Raw genomic sequence first — 17,017 nt, 5'->3', positions numbered from 1 at the left:
TGTCATTCCCTTCTGTTCTCTGCTTTTCTGCTCAATATCCAATAACTCTACTGATACAGTTAATTAAAATGAGGCTAAAATGTAAAAAACAACAAAACAATATGATGAAATGGCCATGTTGAATCATATCAGCTACATAAAATCAAACAAATACCCTGTATATAATTTAGTTGTCAAAAATCTGCAGAGGAATGCAGTGTATGTGTGTAGGAGCAGAGGCCTGTGCTTCTCCGTCTCAATGGAGACTACAGGAATCCCTCCTCCCTCCTAATCGAACGGCATGCATCCCTCTCCCATAACCCCTTTTCTCCATTCAGGCGGAAGAGAACCTGAGGGAGCCTCAAGCCTAGCCTGTCCTCATTGTGCGTTACATAACCACTGCATCATTCAGCGAGGGGACCCCCGTTTGCACTAATCACTGTGCGGGAACGCAGCTCTGCTCCCTCTGCCAGTCTTCCCTTTTGTGCCCATTTGTTTAAACAGGAAGGGGACACGGGCACAAGGCAAACGGACACGCCGCCTCCTTCCGCAGGGCTGGCAGCACTCGTGTGCTGTTCGTGCCGAAGAGCAGTGCTCTCAGGGGAGAGGGAATAGACGATCAAAGACAGAAGTGGCCACTGCATTCATACACTGACCTAGATATCAGTTAGCAGGTCTGATGACAAATATTTGCAATAACCATGATTGTTTTTTGTTTACCACATTTGCATTTTAAATTCTGTTCTTATTTTAAGTGAACACACAATGAAACATTGTAGTTTGATAGGACGTGCATTGTTAGATGTCAACAATAATGTATACGAGAATGTTTTTCTATCCTTTTAAAAGTTAATCTTATTTTTGTATAATATATGATTTGGTTATGTGCATTTTGTTTGAAGCTTTTTCCCATTTTTGAGTTGCGACCCATCTTGATCTGATCTTGAACATGCTTTTTATAAGCTGAAGATAAACTTAAAGGGTGAAAACTGTCATCAATTACTCAACCTCATGTTGCTTCAAACCCAATAAGACTTTCCTTCATCTTTGAAGATTTTTTTTAAAATGAAAACAAATGTGTTTGGGCTTCTATTTACCATATTTGATGTACTTCATGTATGTGCACTGATCAGTGTTTATATGTGAATAAAAGCCTGTATTCACTTCAGAAGACTTGGATTAATAACTACTTTAACAAGTCTCAAAGTTTTGGCTATCTGGACTTTTAATGAAAGAACAGAAATCTCTCAAGTTTAATTAAAAATCTTAATTTATGTATTGAAGAGGCATAAAGCCTTATGCGCTTGTCATGACATTGAGTAAATGATGACAGAAATTTCATTTCTGGGTGAACTTTAAGGGTACTTGCCCCCAAAACAAGCAGGAGCTATAGATGGCTGCAGCACAGACCTGACAGAATCACCAGAGAAGATACTCTGCACATGATGATATCTGAGTTGCAGACTTCAAGGATATGCAACAAAGTAATAAACGTGACTTTAATCTGTATAATATCGCTGTGTCCAAACATTATGGTGTTCTTAAAAGGTGCAGTGTGTAATAGGGCTGACTGGCTTTACTGACAAAATATCGTAGTGTTGTCAAAAGTACCAACTTCAGTACCTATCAGTACTGAAATGTTAAAAACGTGACGCTTTGAGCGCTGTTGAGCGGATTCATAAACATTTCTGATTGGCCATTGTGTTGACGCGCTCATCGGATATGCCTGTGATGGGCTACAATGTTCAACGCGTGGGAGCATCTGAAAGCACACGGAAGTGTTTGAATTTGACAGCGTTTTGAAAGTGGGAGCACGAACGATTGAAAGCAGGCGTCTAACAGTGGACCGATCCGCGATAGACGCCTGCTTTCAAACGCTCCCGTGTGTATCTTTGTAAGCGCTTAGTGAAGAGATTAATTGATGACTATTTACAACATTTTTACAGCGTTGATCATTGAAGCCTATCACAGACATATCCGATGAGCCGTAAAAACAACGGCCAATCAGAGATGTTTACGAATCCACTCAACAGCGCTCAAAGCGTCACGTTTTTAAAATTTCAGTACCGATTAGGTACCGAAGTCGGTACTTTTGACAACACTAATATATCGTCAGCCCTATAGTGTGTAAATTTTAGTGCCATTTAGCGGTGAGGTTGCAAATTGCAACCAATGGCTCAACACAGTGCTCACCCCTCCCTTTTGAAGCACTTTAGAGGAGCTACGGTGGCGACAGAAAGACAAAGATGTCGTTCTCTGAGACAGCAGATAGCCAAGCAAGAAATGGGGTTTCTTCTTACTTCTAACAAAGAACGGTCTCTGCTTCTAATAAACCAGACTACTACTACTACTACCTACCACTACTACTACCTACCACTACTACTACCTACCACTACTACTACCTACCACTACTACTACCTACCACTACTACTACCTACCACCGCTCACACTAGTTCACGCAGGTTTCTGAGAACGCGGAAAATCTATGGGTGAGATTCCGGTTAGAGAACAGGGTTGTCACTCCTGTGAATAACCTCACTGTGTGTGAACGTAACCGTATTGAGGACTAAAAAACAGGACTGACAACCGTATTCTGCTGCTGTGTGAACATGGATAATGTATAAAGGGTCTTGTAATATCTAAATGTTGAATTAAAAATGTATTATTCATAATCTAAAACTGAAGAGGAAATTCAAGAAAAAAAAGTTATTATTCAAAACATTAATGGAGAGAACAGAATATTGACCATACCTACACTATAATTTAAAAGTTTGGAGTCGGTAAGACTTAAAGCTGAATTTTCAGGGTCATGTTTGGCATGTTGAAAACAGTTGTGCTGCTTAACTCTTTACCTGCGAGCACAAAAAAAACAAAAAAAAAATGCCGGCCAGCATTTTTGAAAATTTTTCATGGCCGCCAGAATATTATGTTGTATGAATATCTGAACATGCAATGTCAAAATAACAGCTTTAAAAAAAAAAAAAAAAAACTGTTTTCTTATAGTGTCATGCATAATCGTTGAGAATACTTGAGAATAGCGTTTTTTTCCCCCAAAGACTACAACGTGCATAAGCAATGCTTTTATTACTTGCTTCTGCTCATTTTTGCCTGTGTTTTGATCTGGAGATTTAGTACACTTTCAGAAGACGCGTAATAGCACCCTACTGTATAACAGTGAAAATACGGAAAGCCTGAAAATTCCGTCAATGGTGGGGAAAGAGTTAAATATCTTACTGACCCCCAAACTAGGGTAGTGAATACCCATGATTCAAACAAATGAGTGTTTGTGTCACACTACCATAAATAAGAGCTGCCAAAAATGTTCAAAATGTTATCAGTAAGTTCATCAGGTTTACAGTACTGAAGTGTACAGCGAGACACTCAGACCTTCAAAATTTTTCAGCAATGTAGCCTCGAGCCCAAAACTAACAGATTTAAAACAGTCACGTTTTTCAGGAATCACATTAAGAGTTTGCTGAACTGGCAGATTGGCTGTCATTCTTGGTATTTAAGATGGAGAGAGCAGGTATTGTCTATGAAAGATGCTTGTTTCATCACTTTGTGCTCCTGTAATGACAAGCAAAGCTCAGTCGAGTGGCTCGGGTAATCCTTAACATTACTACTGGGAATTCAGTTTACCTCTCACGCTAATGGAGCCAAGAAAACAGTATTTGTTAATGAAGGCGACCTTCGACCTAAACACAATGAACCATAATGCCATTTCAGATGAACATTTTAAAGCCATTGTTTGTGGTGACTCTTAACCTCACGCTGTACATTTAGTGCTCAAGCCAGGCTATATTTAAACCATTCGTTCTACTCTTCCTGCCACGCACCCTGATCACCCTTCCATCGGGTTAAACGTTCACTGACAGAAACCAATGTAGCAGATTACTACTAGTCTACGTCAGATGCAAATCCACGACGACAGCGTCTTGACTGTAATAAGACTTAATCGTTGGGCGCTGTCCCGGGCCTCAATCGCTGTTTGGCTGCATAATGGTGTTTTGGTGTTGGCCAACTAAACAATATACCAGAAGTCTCAAGTATGTAAAAATAAATGGGTCGACAGCTCTCAGAGAAAGAAAGAGAGAGAAACAGACAGTGATATGGAGAGGGAGTGGCAGAGCCCAGCCGGTTATAACCGGTCCTCTTGACTCCGAGGAGCTCACGGTCCCTATAGTACAGTTACAAAAAGGCAGCTGGGATTTCCCTGTTCAAATCCCTCAGTTTTCTATTTGTCTTTGTCATCTGCACCCAGCTCTAGCAGCTTCATTTCATGACTACAAGGTCTCAAAGGCCCAAAAAAGGTCATACAAATAGCAGTGCTTAGATGATGACAGCAACACTGAAGCTAAAAACAAAGGAACAAAGGCAATACAGGGCCGGGTCGCATGATTGTATAATACAGAGTGACAGTAGAAATGCATCAACTTGTAGAGATTTTGCTACATTGTTTACAGATGGATATATTTGTATGCCGTTTATTGGGCAGGACCATTTTATGTAATTTACATGTTAAGCAGATGAAAAACATGGATAAAAATACAGAATGCGATGTCCAAAAAAAAAAAAAAAAAAAAAAAAAAAAGACGACAAACAACTAAAGCAACATTATTGCAGAGCTAATGATGCCAAGTAATGATGCAACTTGCTGCATTAATATGATAATGCGGTCACATTAATGTATATATTATTTTACAACGTGGTTCATCCAATCAGATTTCAGAGTAGGAACTGATTTGTAATATTGTTTTTTACCATTTTGTTTTTAACTTGAGTGTTATAATGCACTGATGCCTGATTTATTTAGACATTATGAATAATCTTATCCTTTTGGTTTGAGTACATACCCCAAGAAACAAACAAATAATGATAATAAAATAATTACCTTTCACATGTAAAGTAGGGCTAAAAAAAAAAAAAAAAAAAAAAAAAAAAAAAAAAAAAATCAATTTTAATCAATTCTCTTTTTGATGAACCGATATCAATTCTTAAATCCCCAAAATTGATCTTTTAGTCTAATGCGGTTTTCAGTTGATGAATGATCAGAACATTGTAGCACGATAAATTGCATTAAGCTGTTACTTTTTATATGAAACAAAGTCCCAGATTTCAAATTCTGTCCATTTCATTATGTAATTCAAACAATCAATACCGTTTTGGCCCTCTTTAATGTGTCGTGACAGATCGCTGTCGAGGCCTCAGTTCAAGCAAAGCAGCAGCGCAAAGTTCACGTGAACGGATCATCTCTTTTGCATTCATAAGCATGAATGAACATTAGAAGGTATGTTAAAAGATACAGTAGTCTACAACTTACCAAAACCCATATCACATCTCATTGTAATTGCTTAATCAGTGTTACGTGTTATAACTGCATAAAGACGTCAATAAAGACGCTTGTAAACAATGTCACGTAACATTTCATTTACCTCAGAAATGCCATTCAGTGACCATAAAATTCTGCACACACACACTATATTATATTTTAGGGCTGGGTAAAAAAAAAAAAAAAAAAATAGATTTCTTGATGTTAATAATCAACTAAACATCTAAAAGGTATGAAGGTATGTTAAAATATACAGTACAACTTACTGAAATTCGTATCAGGTCTCGTGTAATAGCTCAATCAGTGTTTCAACCTCGGAAAGACGTCAATAAAACCGCTTGTCACATAATGTCACATTTACCTCAGAAAAACATTCAGTTACCATAAACTCATTAATCAGTTAGAAAAATGAACTCTAGAAAGCAGCATTCTGATAAAGATAGCTATGTACTGTTACATATTCATTATAATTTTGAATGTTCAATATTTAATGCATGTTTGAATAAATCAGTTATGACAGCCGCAATTTAAATTTTATCTTTCAAAAATAATGAATTGGAGTAGAAATATTATGCAATTCTAAACTTTATTTATAATAAAAACATTGAGTGTAATTTAAGTGTTTGTATACAAATAAGTTAATATAACACTCAATATTATTATAGTAGTACCAACTGACTCACATGTGTAGTTTACAGCATTAGTTTTTTTTCCGCTAGAAAATTTGCCATGTACTGTAACTGAAATACTACATCCAAAAATATCGAATCGAAAGCATGTGAATAGTAATCGAATCGAACCATGAAAATTGTGGCAATACCCAGCCCTAATATATAAACACATACACACACACACACACACACACACACACACACACACGTTATAGTCAGATAGAAAAATAAACTCTAGAAGAGCATTTTGCCAAATATATACACCTTATATCTTCATTAAATTTTTTTACTGCTCTAATATTGAAGGTTAAAATTAAAAGTAATGTATAGTTTATTGAGAGATTTTTTTCTTTAAAATGTTTGTCATGCAATATCTACACAATGACACATGCCATTGCTCATACTGTGATTTAACATTTCAGTCACACCAACCCGTCATATGAATGAAACTATCTACTGAGGCACAATTCAAACAGAACATATTCAATGATACAAAAGGCAGGTCTGCCTCACTCTACTTAATAGAAAGTGCTTACAAATAAAATTTAATGAAACAAAAATTACGCCATTACATACAGATGCAATAAACTCAATAAGGAAACAATTAAACAAGCTATTTATAAATGTACATTGTGATATAGTTTTCTTAAATATATGCTTAGCTAGAAATACCCTGGAAATCAATTTTGTTTAAGTATTTAACATGATATGAATGTAATGTAATGTGTGTCAAACCCAATGAACTCACTTTTTCCCCTCAAAACATAAACATGAAGCACAGAGAAAGAATGCTTGTATGAAAAAAAACAAAAAACAATAACCATTAAGTTTACACAGCAGTTCTAGGAACTCTAGTATAATGAGCTGTCTCTACCCAGAAGATGCTTTCCCTGAAGACAAAACTGAACTGGAACTTCAAGGAATGGATCCAGGCAGGTATGCACTAGTAAAACAGATCTAGATAAAGGCGGTTGTAAAATAGGTCCAGGAGGGAACATGAAGTAACTGATGTTGTTCTGGTCATTAAAAGGTGACTATGAAGAAGTAACCTTTCATTTTGTAATTCAAATCTCAAAAACTTCTGCAGTATCTCCCAGCATGAGCTAAAGTTGGGTGCAAAAGTTCTAAAACGGCACTGTTAAAATGACCTTAGAGCTGTGCTGGGGCAGTCAGACGTCATTCTGTGATAATGTGAGGGATATTTCATTTCAATGGACTTTCCAAATGGCACGGCTTCTGACGTACCTGGTGAAACAAGCAGAATGCCGTCTTGGGTGATTAGCGATTTCACAGAAAACATTTTGAAAAATAACGCACTGTTCAAAACAAATGTAAGGCTTCCTTGTGTGTTATTTCTACAACAATACAGGTCCTAGAAGGAATTATACAACTTTAAACTCACTTTTCCTCATCAGGGAATTAATCAACCTGCCATCTAACTGTAAACATCGCTCCTACATCTCAGGCTCAGCACAGCATGAAGTTCAGTCATCAAGACAATTAAAGCTTTTCCATACACAACATCAATCCAACATGAGCTGAGCTTTTTCCAAACAATTCATCTTAATCAAGTCAAACAATAGTGAGAGGAGACGCAATAGAAAGTAGCTTTTCTGAGATGCTTCACCTGATATATATATATATATATCTCTCAATAGACCCACTATTACTGTGACTCCTCTGTAAGCTTGCCTATTCATATTGCTTCACAAAAGCTGCTGTGAATTACCCATGCTTCCCTAAACAGCTGTTTGCAGAACATCTCTCCATAAACGAGAGTCTCCTGTATGGACATCTCTCTGATACAGTCAAAAACTCATATGGAGGTATATAGGTTATCAACAAAGGCACTGCTGCACTGGTTAAATGAAGACATTTAAAATCACATGACTTCACACAAAGGAGCCAAGCTTGTGTACAGCTACAGTGTGTCGCTACAGCAGTTTGGATGGTCACATTTGCCCCCTAGTGTTCAATGGTGGCAACAGCAAAAGGAAAGCGAAAAACTATATGATGTATAAGAGCACCATCTGATAAACATTTAAAACCATGTCAGTTATATAGTCACCAGTAGCATTTTATCATTTACATAATTTACATAGTGTTGACCATTTTCCTGGCAACAAATGTCATCTAGAAAGTAAGGCAAGAATCATTATATCATTATTGATTTGATCAAAACATTATTTAAACTTAAAATGTTCCACTTTATACCACACCTTTACCTTTTTTTTTTTTTTTTAAACGCAGTCTGACCTACTGATTTTGCCTGGTTGAAAATAAAAATAAGCAACAACAAAATGGTGAGGAAATTAAAAAAGGTACAATATAGCTTCTTTTCCACCGTCAGGCCCAACGGTTCTCATTGCATAACCGTTCCATTCCGTGCCGATCCGGGCCAGCTGGTACGGTTGCGGTTTCATTTTCCACATCTCTGGAATGTAATATAAAAGTATCAGTCGTTGCCTTGGTAATGCAATGTTTTACTTATGATATGAGATGTAAATAATGGCCACGTTATGGAGGATGATTAGATATTTCTTTTAATTTTATTATTAATTCATGACCAATGTGTTGACTTCACTTCATGGATTCTACCAGAATGATTTAAAGAATTCCGGGCCGAGAACAGTTTGTAATTGTGGAAACCAAGTGGAACACAAGTGGAACCGTTCCTTACCATTCTAAGAACCGTTCAGCCTGACGATGGAAAAGCGGCTTATGTAAATTTTTGTTCAAAATTAACAAAATTTAAATCATCAATAATCAAGTCAATACACTGTTAATCCTTCTTCCAAATTGTTTTTCTCTCACTATGGTAAGCCTAAGTGTTTATATTAAAGCTGTCGTGATGGTTTACGTGGGAAATTGTGTACACATCACTCGCCCGTGTGTGTCTCGTCATATCCTTAAATAGAGAAAAGTTGCTCTGTCGACTTTGATGGTTCGTTAGGTTAGTTGTCTTAACAAGCGAGAAAGGTTGAAATGATGAAGAACACAATCTCGGACCTCTGAAGAATCAAGCAGAGAGTCTGTTAGCAAAAAAGAGAAAACAACAAAGCTCGTAGTAAAATGAGAATCAGCATTAACTTTCAAATGTTGTAAAAGAGACATAGAAATGGCGTTATGCAGTTATGTAGAGCTGAAGCACAACCAAAACACTGTTGTTCCGCAAAATACATGCAATTGTTTAGTACCCGCTAGATGGACAAAAGTTACAGAATGCACCGTTAAAATAAAGCAACTATAACTGAACACACCAGTCACGATAACTTATTTTTTAAATTTTTGTATAAATAAGATTTGTTTTGTTTTCTATGCAAGGAAGGAGTGACTGTTATAAATAAAATGGTTTGTTCTGTTCAGTGGTGCTGTAATCGTGTCAAAAACAGAAGTATAACAGTAAATAACAAATATCGGTTATGCATGTCAGTATAATAAAATGATCGATATTGGTACTGGTTATAAAAAAAAAAAAGTCTCACAAAAAGTATTCACAAGTCTCTGGGGCACAGGCGCAGCTCAATGTTGACACGCATTACGCAGTGTGCAAGTTAACGTTCACGTCTTTAGTTGTAAAGATGTATGCCAACAGGCAGTGGCGTAGCTGTATCCCTTCGTCATAATATTGGAAATCTTTCCATTTTAAAACAAGAAGGGGAGCCAATGGATATCACGCAAGAAGCAACGTGCAAACTATGCGCAAGAGTTATGCCGGTGAAAGTGTCTCAACCTCAGTCAGTATTCACTACAGAAATTGAAAGTAAAAAGTTTCAATCAGAATGCATATAAAAACACATATAAACGGATATTTGAATCAGTTTGCAATGTTTAGAGTACATGTAAACAGATCTGCATTCGGATTCAATTCATTCGGATTGACGGACATTGGTGCATGTAAATTTAGCCAGTGTCATTGTTTGTCTTAAGATGAACACCAGTTATGTTTCTTTCTAGTGTACATTTATAAAAGATACTTAAATATCCTAATTGAACTAAGGCCTAATCCTGGCTTAGTCTAAGCCCTGTCTGTGAAACCGGGCCTAAAAGAATTAGACTAACTAATCTTTGGAGAAGTCCTATCTGGGACATCATGATTTCAGATGTTTAGATAATCTTTTGTAAACCCTGAAGATAAATCTTCATTTAGTGATGAAATTAACAGTCTATAATATTCACATTGCCACTGCAAAATTGGAAACAGTGGTAAAAAAATTAGCCTACACATTTTTAATCTGGCAGACTAGCTCTTTATGAAGAATTTAGTATTATTTTTCATTAACAAGAGCTTTTTTAGACCTTTGTTAATGTTTTTTTTTTTTTGTTAGTTTTTTTTTGTTTTGTTTTTAAATGGTTATCTTCAAGTTGTTTTAGACATCACTAGATGGCACTATAACACCCTACAAGTGATTCCATCTTCCTGCCTGTCTGAGCACTTTGGAGGCTTTTTTTGGAACAATGACAAAAACGGCACCTATCATCCATATCCAGCTCTCTATATAAAAAGCAAACAAATCCCATGCTTCAACAATACTTATGAATCATTAGTGCCTAAATGTTACAGTATGAATGGGGTTGTCCTGGTGCTGGAACTCAAACTACTAAATCTCTGTACAGCTGGAAGCACATTTGACAACTGAAGACTTGTAATACTTTGCATTATTTAAAGATGTTGATGTCAATGTGAACGTGAAAGAAAGGGGCTGGGGGTAAAATCCAAACACAAATCATCCAATTATCACGCTGCATCATAGGGGTTTGAGTTTGGTAGGTTTGAACGATCCAGCCTAGTTTGTTTAGGTACTGCAGGGGTTCAACCAATTTTGAACTCAAACAAAAGCTTACTATGGCAAAACTGAGCAGCTTACATGGTAATGTCACAAACGGCCATTAGATGGCAATATAAGCAAGCATTGTGAAGCTACTAACAACTCATTGCTGCCACATCCACAGATTGTGACAACACTGACCTCTCCTGCCAAAACTCATTTATCAAAAGCCAAAATCATTTTGTCCACCATTTCCAATAAAGTCTCAACTCTATTACATAAACTGAGGGAGTGGCAGCGCTCTAAGAGTTCATTTAAGGTAATGCGAAATAACCGGCCCTAAAACAAATAGAACTCCTTCATGTGTGTTTGGGTGCAGAACCAATCCCAAAAGGAGAAGACATCCAGTCAGATATATAGGAATACTTTTAACCCAAATGGTTAATTTTTAATGATAGGTGAAGATCATGTGAACGTGACCTTGATGCCATCATAGTCTGACACAACAACGCTTTGATAAAACTTGTTTCATGACCTCAGCAATGAAAGATATGAGTCAGTCGCTGTCATAAGAAAACTATGCTGCCTGCCAAGTAGCTAGTGAGCACAACCACATAGTTCAACCACATTCAAAGAGATAGCTCACCCAAAACTGAAAACTGTCATTTATTCACCCTCATAAGTAAAGCTTTGAGCGGTTGACACTGTTGGACCTCACTGACTATTACTGTATCGACAAAAAAAAAAAAAAGAAAAAAAAAAAAGATTAAAGATTCTTGTGTTTAACAGATTAAAGGATGTCATACAAGTTTGGAACAACATGAGGGTGTTGACAAAGTTTATTTTTTTGGTGAACAATCCATTTAAAATGTCTAAGTTAAAGTCAATTATTTCCATTTACTTTGCTGGAGTAATATAATATATTATAATATAATATAATATAATAAATATAATATAATATAATATAATAAATATAATAAATATAATATAATATAATATAATATAATATAATATAATATAATATAATATAATATAATATAATATAATATAATATAAAAAAAAAAAAAATTAAGTAGTATTAAAAAAGGATTAAACATACATCTTAAACAAAACAAAAAATATTCATCAGAACTAAAACAGATTTAATTTTTCAAACTTCAAACCCAGGTACAGACCATAATGTGAAAGCTAAAAATAAAAAAATAAATAAAAAAATAAAAAAAATCTATCCATTGTATGAATGGCTTGACCTGGCCATTGCTGTGGCCTGAAAGAGCCCGACTATCACATCTAGTCCTCATTAACACTCTTATGCAATACTGTCTGTCCAGGAGCCACAGTCTGTGTTAGTGTGTGTTTGACTGTCTCAACAACCACAGGCTCTGTCTCTGCTGAGGCTGAAGGCATAGGAGGCACACCAGGACACACATTTAACCCACAGAAACTTTCTATTTAAAGCCATATGCACACTGTGCATGAATTTTGGGCAAGAAAAAAACTTTTTTTTTTTAACATAACTATGAATAGCTGTTTGAAAAATATGTTATATGCAATTTAGAAAATAATGTTGATTTAATTTAAGAAAATTTTTTAGAAAACAATTTTTTTCCCTAATAAATACACAAGAGAAAGGACAATTGTTTCCAGGACTTCAAGCCAATGTCAGAAATTATATCAAATTATGTAAATTATAAGTTTATTTTATAAAAGATAGTTTTACTTTAAATTATTTTTACCTGTTTCACTTGAAACAGGCCTTGCAACAGAACAGGCCTATGCTTGCATTTATATAAAAAAAAAAAAAAAAAAAAAAAAAAAAGCCCCACCCTCCACCGAAAGCACACCAGCATTAGAAACTGACGGGGGCTTGGAGCAAGAATGCCACCAAAATTAATAAAAATGCCCCTAAAACTCAAAATATGGGGCAAAAAAAGTCTCTTGCTTTTAATATTTATAAAGGAAAATGCTAGTTAATCAATGCTGCATAAGCAAATGTGACTTTGTGATATACAACAGTTCAATAAGTTAATATTATAGGTGATATTAACTTGTTTATTAACTAATTTAACTTGTTTATTAGCTAATATTAACTTGTCATTATAGACTCAGAATATTCTGTTTTTGTTTTATTTCCCCGATTAAAATAATTCCAAACAAATCCACAATATAGTATAGTTCAAAAAAATATAAACCACGTTTTTGAATGAATCGTTAAAATGAATGACTCAACGACTCAAAGACAGTCGCGGTGTCTGAAATCGAATATTTATGTAGGGGGTGGGGGCTCCAAGCATTTCTTTGCAACGGGCCTCAGAATTGCAAAGGCCGACTCTGGTTTTAAGGGCAGGAGACTGAAGTGGCCATTTGGAAGACATCAAAATACTAAGCATAGACACTTTTATTGCATGCAACTTTGTTGCATGCGCAGTGTTTTAGTCATGACACATAGCAACACAGCTAAAAGTATTATTAATATCTACGTTTATTGAAAGTAGCCTACTTTTACCAGTTACCTGTAAGACATGCTTTCACAAGCACCGATAAGAGCTGTGTTTGTGACATTTAAGTTGGGAAAGGCGCAACGCACAAAATATGCTGTCTTTTTGTAATTCTGCTAGGTGCCACTGGTGTTGCAGAAATGACATACTTCACCTTTAAAAAGGTTTTTACACCTCACTGGACATTTGAACACCCCTCTCCAACAGCATGATGCATATGCTTCAAAAACTGCTAAAAATAGAAACAGAAACTTAGAAGAAAATTAAACCTGTATAACCAATTGCAGCAAAGAATTCAATAAATGACACCTCACAAATCATGACAGCTGAGGACATGGTGATTCATCACAACAGCCCCAGAGGTCGATCAGTCAGTAGGGCCAAAAGCCATCTACACAGTCATTAAAAAACATCCACCAGCACCTACATGCTGACTTGCAAGACTGTGGGCTTAAATCACAAGCTTGCTTCATCTGAAGGACTGATGAGGAAGGAACTGATGGTTTTACGTAAAAGCACATTAAATGAGCTTATTTAATGGTAAAGGGAAGTACTGGTCTTATTATGGACAGTTTTGTCCATTGTGATTATGTGCTGCTTGTGACAGACACACAAAGTGAGGAAACAAGTGAGGGAAATGTGAGAGCCGACCACATCATGTGTATGCGCGTCCAACCCACTCTCTCTTATTCACACACACACACTCTCACATTACTCTGCCCCACGGCTGGGTGAATGAAAGCCCTGTGTGTGGGCCCAAAGGAAAGTTCTCCATCAATACTGCATGGCTGTCACTGGATCTGTGCCTTCTGTGCGTTCATGCTCCTCTGAGAAAGCTTGAGTGTGTACGGCCTGTAAACAAATCAACTGGAGGCTAGAAAACCAATTTGTGTGCACATTTAGCAAAACTATTAAGGAAAGTAGTCAGACATTCATAACTAACCATTAGACTCCATCTAGGCAGTGCTGGATCACAAAGCTAAGATGAGATCAGAACGACGATAGCTATTCTTCTTGGATCGGACCTCATTCTGTTAAACACCATTCTGAGGTCAAGCCAATCTTTAACAAGATCTACAGAGAGAGAGAGTGGGAAAAAAAGGTTTGACACTGCAGAGCACATCTTGAAAAGACGCCATTCACTGTCAACATGCTCCCATTCACTGCGATTTACACAGCCTACCTGATACGGCAGTACACATCCACTCACAGCAGCTAGAATGAGCCTATTTCAGCACTGAGGGCTTAAAATAATTTCTGCAATTTAACCAGTAATTCAAAGCATCAGCTTCACAACAGCTTAGATGATAACCACAGCCATTTAGAGCTTCGGAAGCCAATAGTCAACACAAAAAAAGCCCATGATGACAGATTACAATATAAAGACGAGTAATCTCTGCATCAGCTCCACCTGTGTGGTATCGTAGACTACAAAACACCTATATAAAGCAACTGTATAACACAGCATCTACATCAGATGAGAAATCATTGCAGCATTCAAAATTAACCATTGCAAATGTCTACTTGTAGACCAATGGATTTTCATAAAATAAATAAATAAAATCAGTGGTGCCTGCTAAGGAGATGAATGGATTGATACCTTATACCATAGGGTCAAGGTGAGAAATTAATTTTTAAAACTCTTTTGACTCTGTTAGTAACCAGCCAGAACACCACCTGAAACTGCAAAAATCTAGTTTTCATTTTAGTATTGCTCAAATATAATTGACTCTGAGGTGATGGACAGCTTCCAGTGTAGACAGCCTCAAATCTGATGTAGACGCGGTGCAAGACTGAGCAAATGAGTGCTATACAAGTCTCTTTCAGAAGTTTGTAATGTTTGTGTCTGGTCTAATAAAGGCTCTGTGTAGTGTTTCAGGTTTGCAGTAAGTGAAAAGGCAGGATTCTTGATGCATGTGGGTGGGTTGCCTGAGGGGACATGGCTCTAATTTACAAGAGCCAAACCCAGCGCAGCCAGGGAGCTTCTGGCACTGTGCACTCAAACAAGCCAAGGCAGAAACCCCAGTCATCTGCGGTCATCAGAGGACCATAAGAGAAGAACGAGAAGGCAGTATACACAGCAAGTCTTAATGCACGTAGCTGATCTTTTGACAAAATCCTTTTTTTTTTTTTTTTTTTTGTCCAGCCTGTTTACATTTACTTTAGACACGACTGTTATCCAATATCTGTGTTTACATTAATCCCCAACTAAAATGATTCTGCTGGTGACCACTTTACTACGCAACATGGTTGATCCTTAAGTTTTAAATGGCTGCACTAAAATGATTTTACAATTAACTTCGAGTGGCCATGATTATTTGCCAGCATGGATAAGTTAAAAGCTGTCATGGACGTTTGCAGCGCAAAATCTGAATGAACGGAAATAGACTGGAAAATAACGGTACATTCCGTTTGTTATTTTATTAGCACGGTAAGATTTCTTTATTTGAATGAATTTAAAGAAATTATAGAAAGAGAGAGAGAAAGAGAACTTGTGTGTGAATTACCTGCGTGTATCTATGTAATAGGGAATGCGATCTCATGCTGATTTTTGTGTTAGTATGTGTGCAACAAATTCCTATCAGTGTCAGATGCGAGAAAAAAAAAAACTGGATTTTTGTGCCAGTGTAAATGCTGTGTAAGTGCAGTTTTGAGAGCACTGTTCTGTCATTTTACTGCCACGTAGAACACATTTTTCAAATAGATTAAAATGAAGCTTAGAAGCTTTACGAATCATTTGTTTCGAATCAGTGGTTCGGAGCATGTATCAAACTGCCAAAGTCACGCCCCCAGTGGTGAACCATTGAAATTTCAAAACACTTATGACGTAACAAAGCATTGTTTACTGAAATCATGTGACTTTGGCAGTTTGATACTCCGAACCAGTGATTTGAAACAAAAGATTTGTAAAGCTTCAAAGCTTCATGAAGCAGTGTTTTGAAATCACCCATCACTAGATATAGTTGAATAAAGTCATTAGTTTGTTTTTTTGGCACACAAAAAGTATTCTCATTGCTTCATAACATAGTCACATGAGCTGATTTAAATATGTCTTTAGTAGCTTTCTGGTCATCTGAAAGTGTTAATTATCTTGCTGGCAATGGAGGCCTCACTGAGCCAACGGATTTTATCAAAAATATCAATCTGTGTTCCAAAGAGGAACGATGGTCTTACGGGTGTAGAACGACATGAGGGTGAGTAATTAATGACAGAATTTTCATTTTTGGGTGAACTAACACTAAGTGAAATTGGAAAAAAAAAGCAATTGGTTTGATGCCATTTCAAACTAAATCCAGACAAAAAGTTTGTTTGGTGTTTGTTTTGGGAGTTAGAAATTCTTGCTGGTAAACTACCATTGGTGATGACATAATAGGTAGGTGTGGCTCTCAGGCTCCACAGTTTCATTTCTTCTGTTTAGTCCGTTGAGGTTATACGTCAGAGTAAAAAAAAAAATTAAATAATACACAGGAGAGCCACTTTATAGTAGAAATTGAAGTTGTAATTCTAATTGAAAGAGACACTGACGCTGTTTTTCATGTTTAACCCTCTGGAGTCTGAGGCTGATTTGGGGCCTGGAGAAGTTTTGACATGCCCTGACATTTGTGCTTTTTTCATTTGTTCATAAACACATTAATGACACAAGTGTCATTACACCGTATTCAACACAAACTAGGCTACAATAATATGTAAGGAACATGTATGTACATGTTTTTGTTTTTGAAGGAATAATGTTTATGCGTGGTTATTGAAAAAACAAAAAAACTTAAGTCA

At 36.5% G+C, this 17,017-nt stretch overlaps 1 protein-coding gene across 3 annotated transcripts in view; it reads right to left on the bottom strand.

Moving 5' to 3' along the window:
- tsc22d1 (TSC22 domain family, member 1) overlaps positions 1-17,017 on the bottom strand; it is a 57,716-nt gene that overhangs the window by 21,362 nt on the left and 19,337 nt on the right. Inside the window, exon 2 of one of the 3 annotated variants that reach the window (XM_067408594.1) lies at positions 6,291-7,224. The exons of 1 other annotated variant lie outside the window; for it this stretch is intronic. In XM_067408594.1, the coding sequence (XP_067264695.1) occupies positions 7,188-7,224 (37 nt within the window). In that variant the 3' untranslated portion in view covers positions 6,291-7,187. Of the gene's footprint in view, positions 1-6,290; positions 7,225-14,189; positions 14,321-17,017 lie in introns of those variants that run through there. One more of the 3 variants, XM_067408595.1, reaches the window with a different exon arrangement.

The sequence above is a fragment of the Chanodichthys erythropterus genome, chromosome 14, assembly GCF_024489055.1.
Source record: "Chanodichthys erythropterus isolate Z2021 chromosome 14, ASM2448905v1, whole genome shotgun sequence".
NCBI lineage: Eukaryota > Metazoa > Chordata > Actinopteri > Cypriniformes > Xenocyprididae > Chanodichthys > Chanodichthys erythropterus.
The sequence above is the reverse complement of the archived record's forward strand: the minus strand, read 5'-3'. Positions and strand labels throughout refer to the sequence as shown.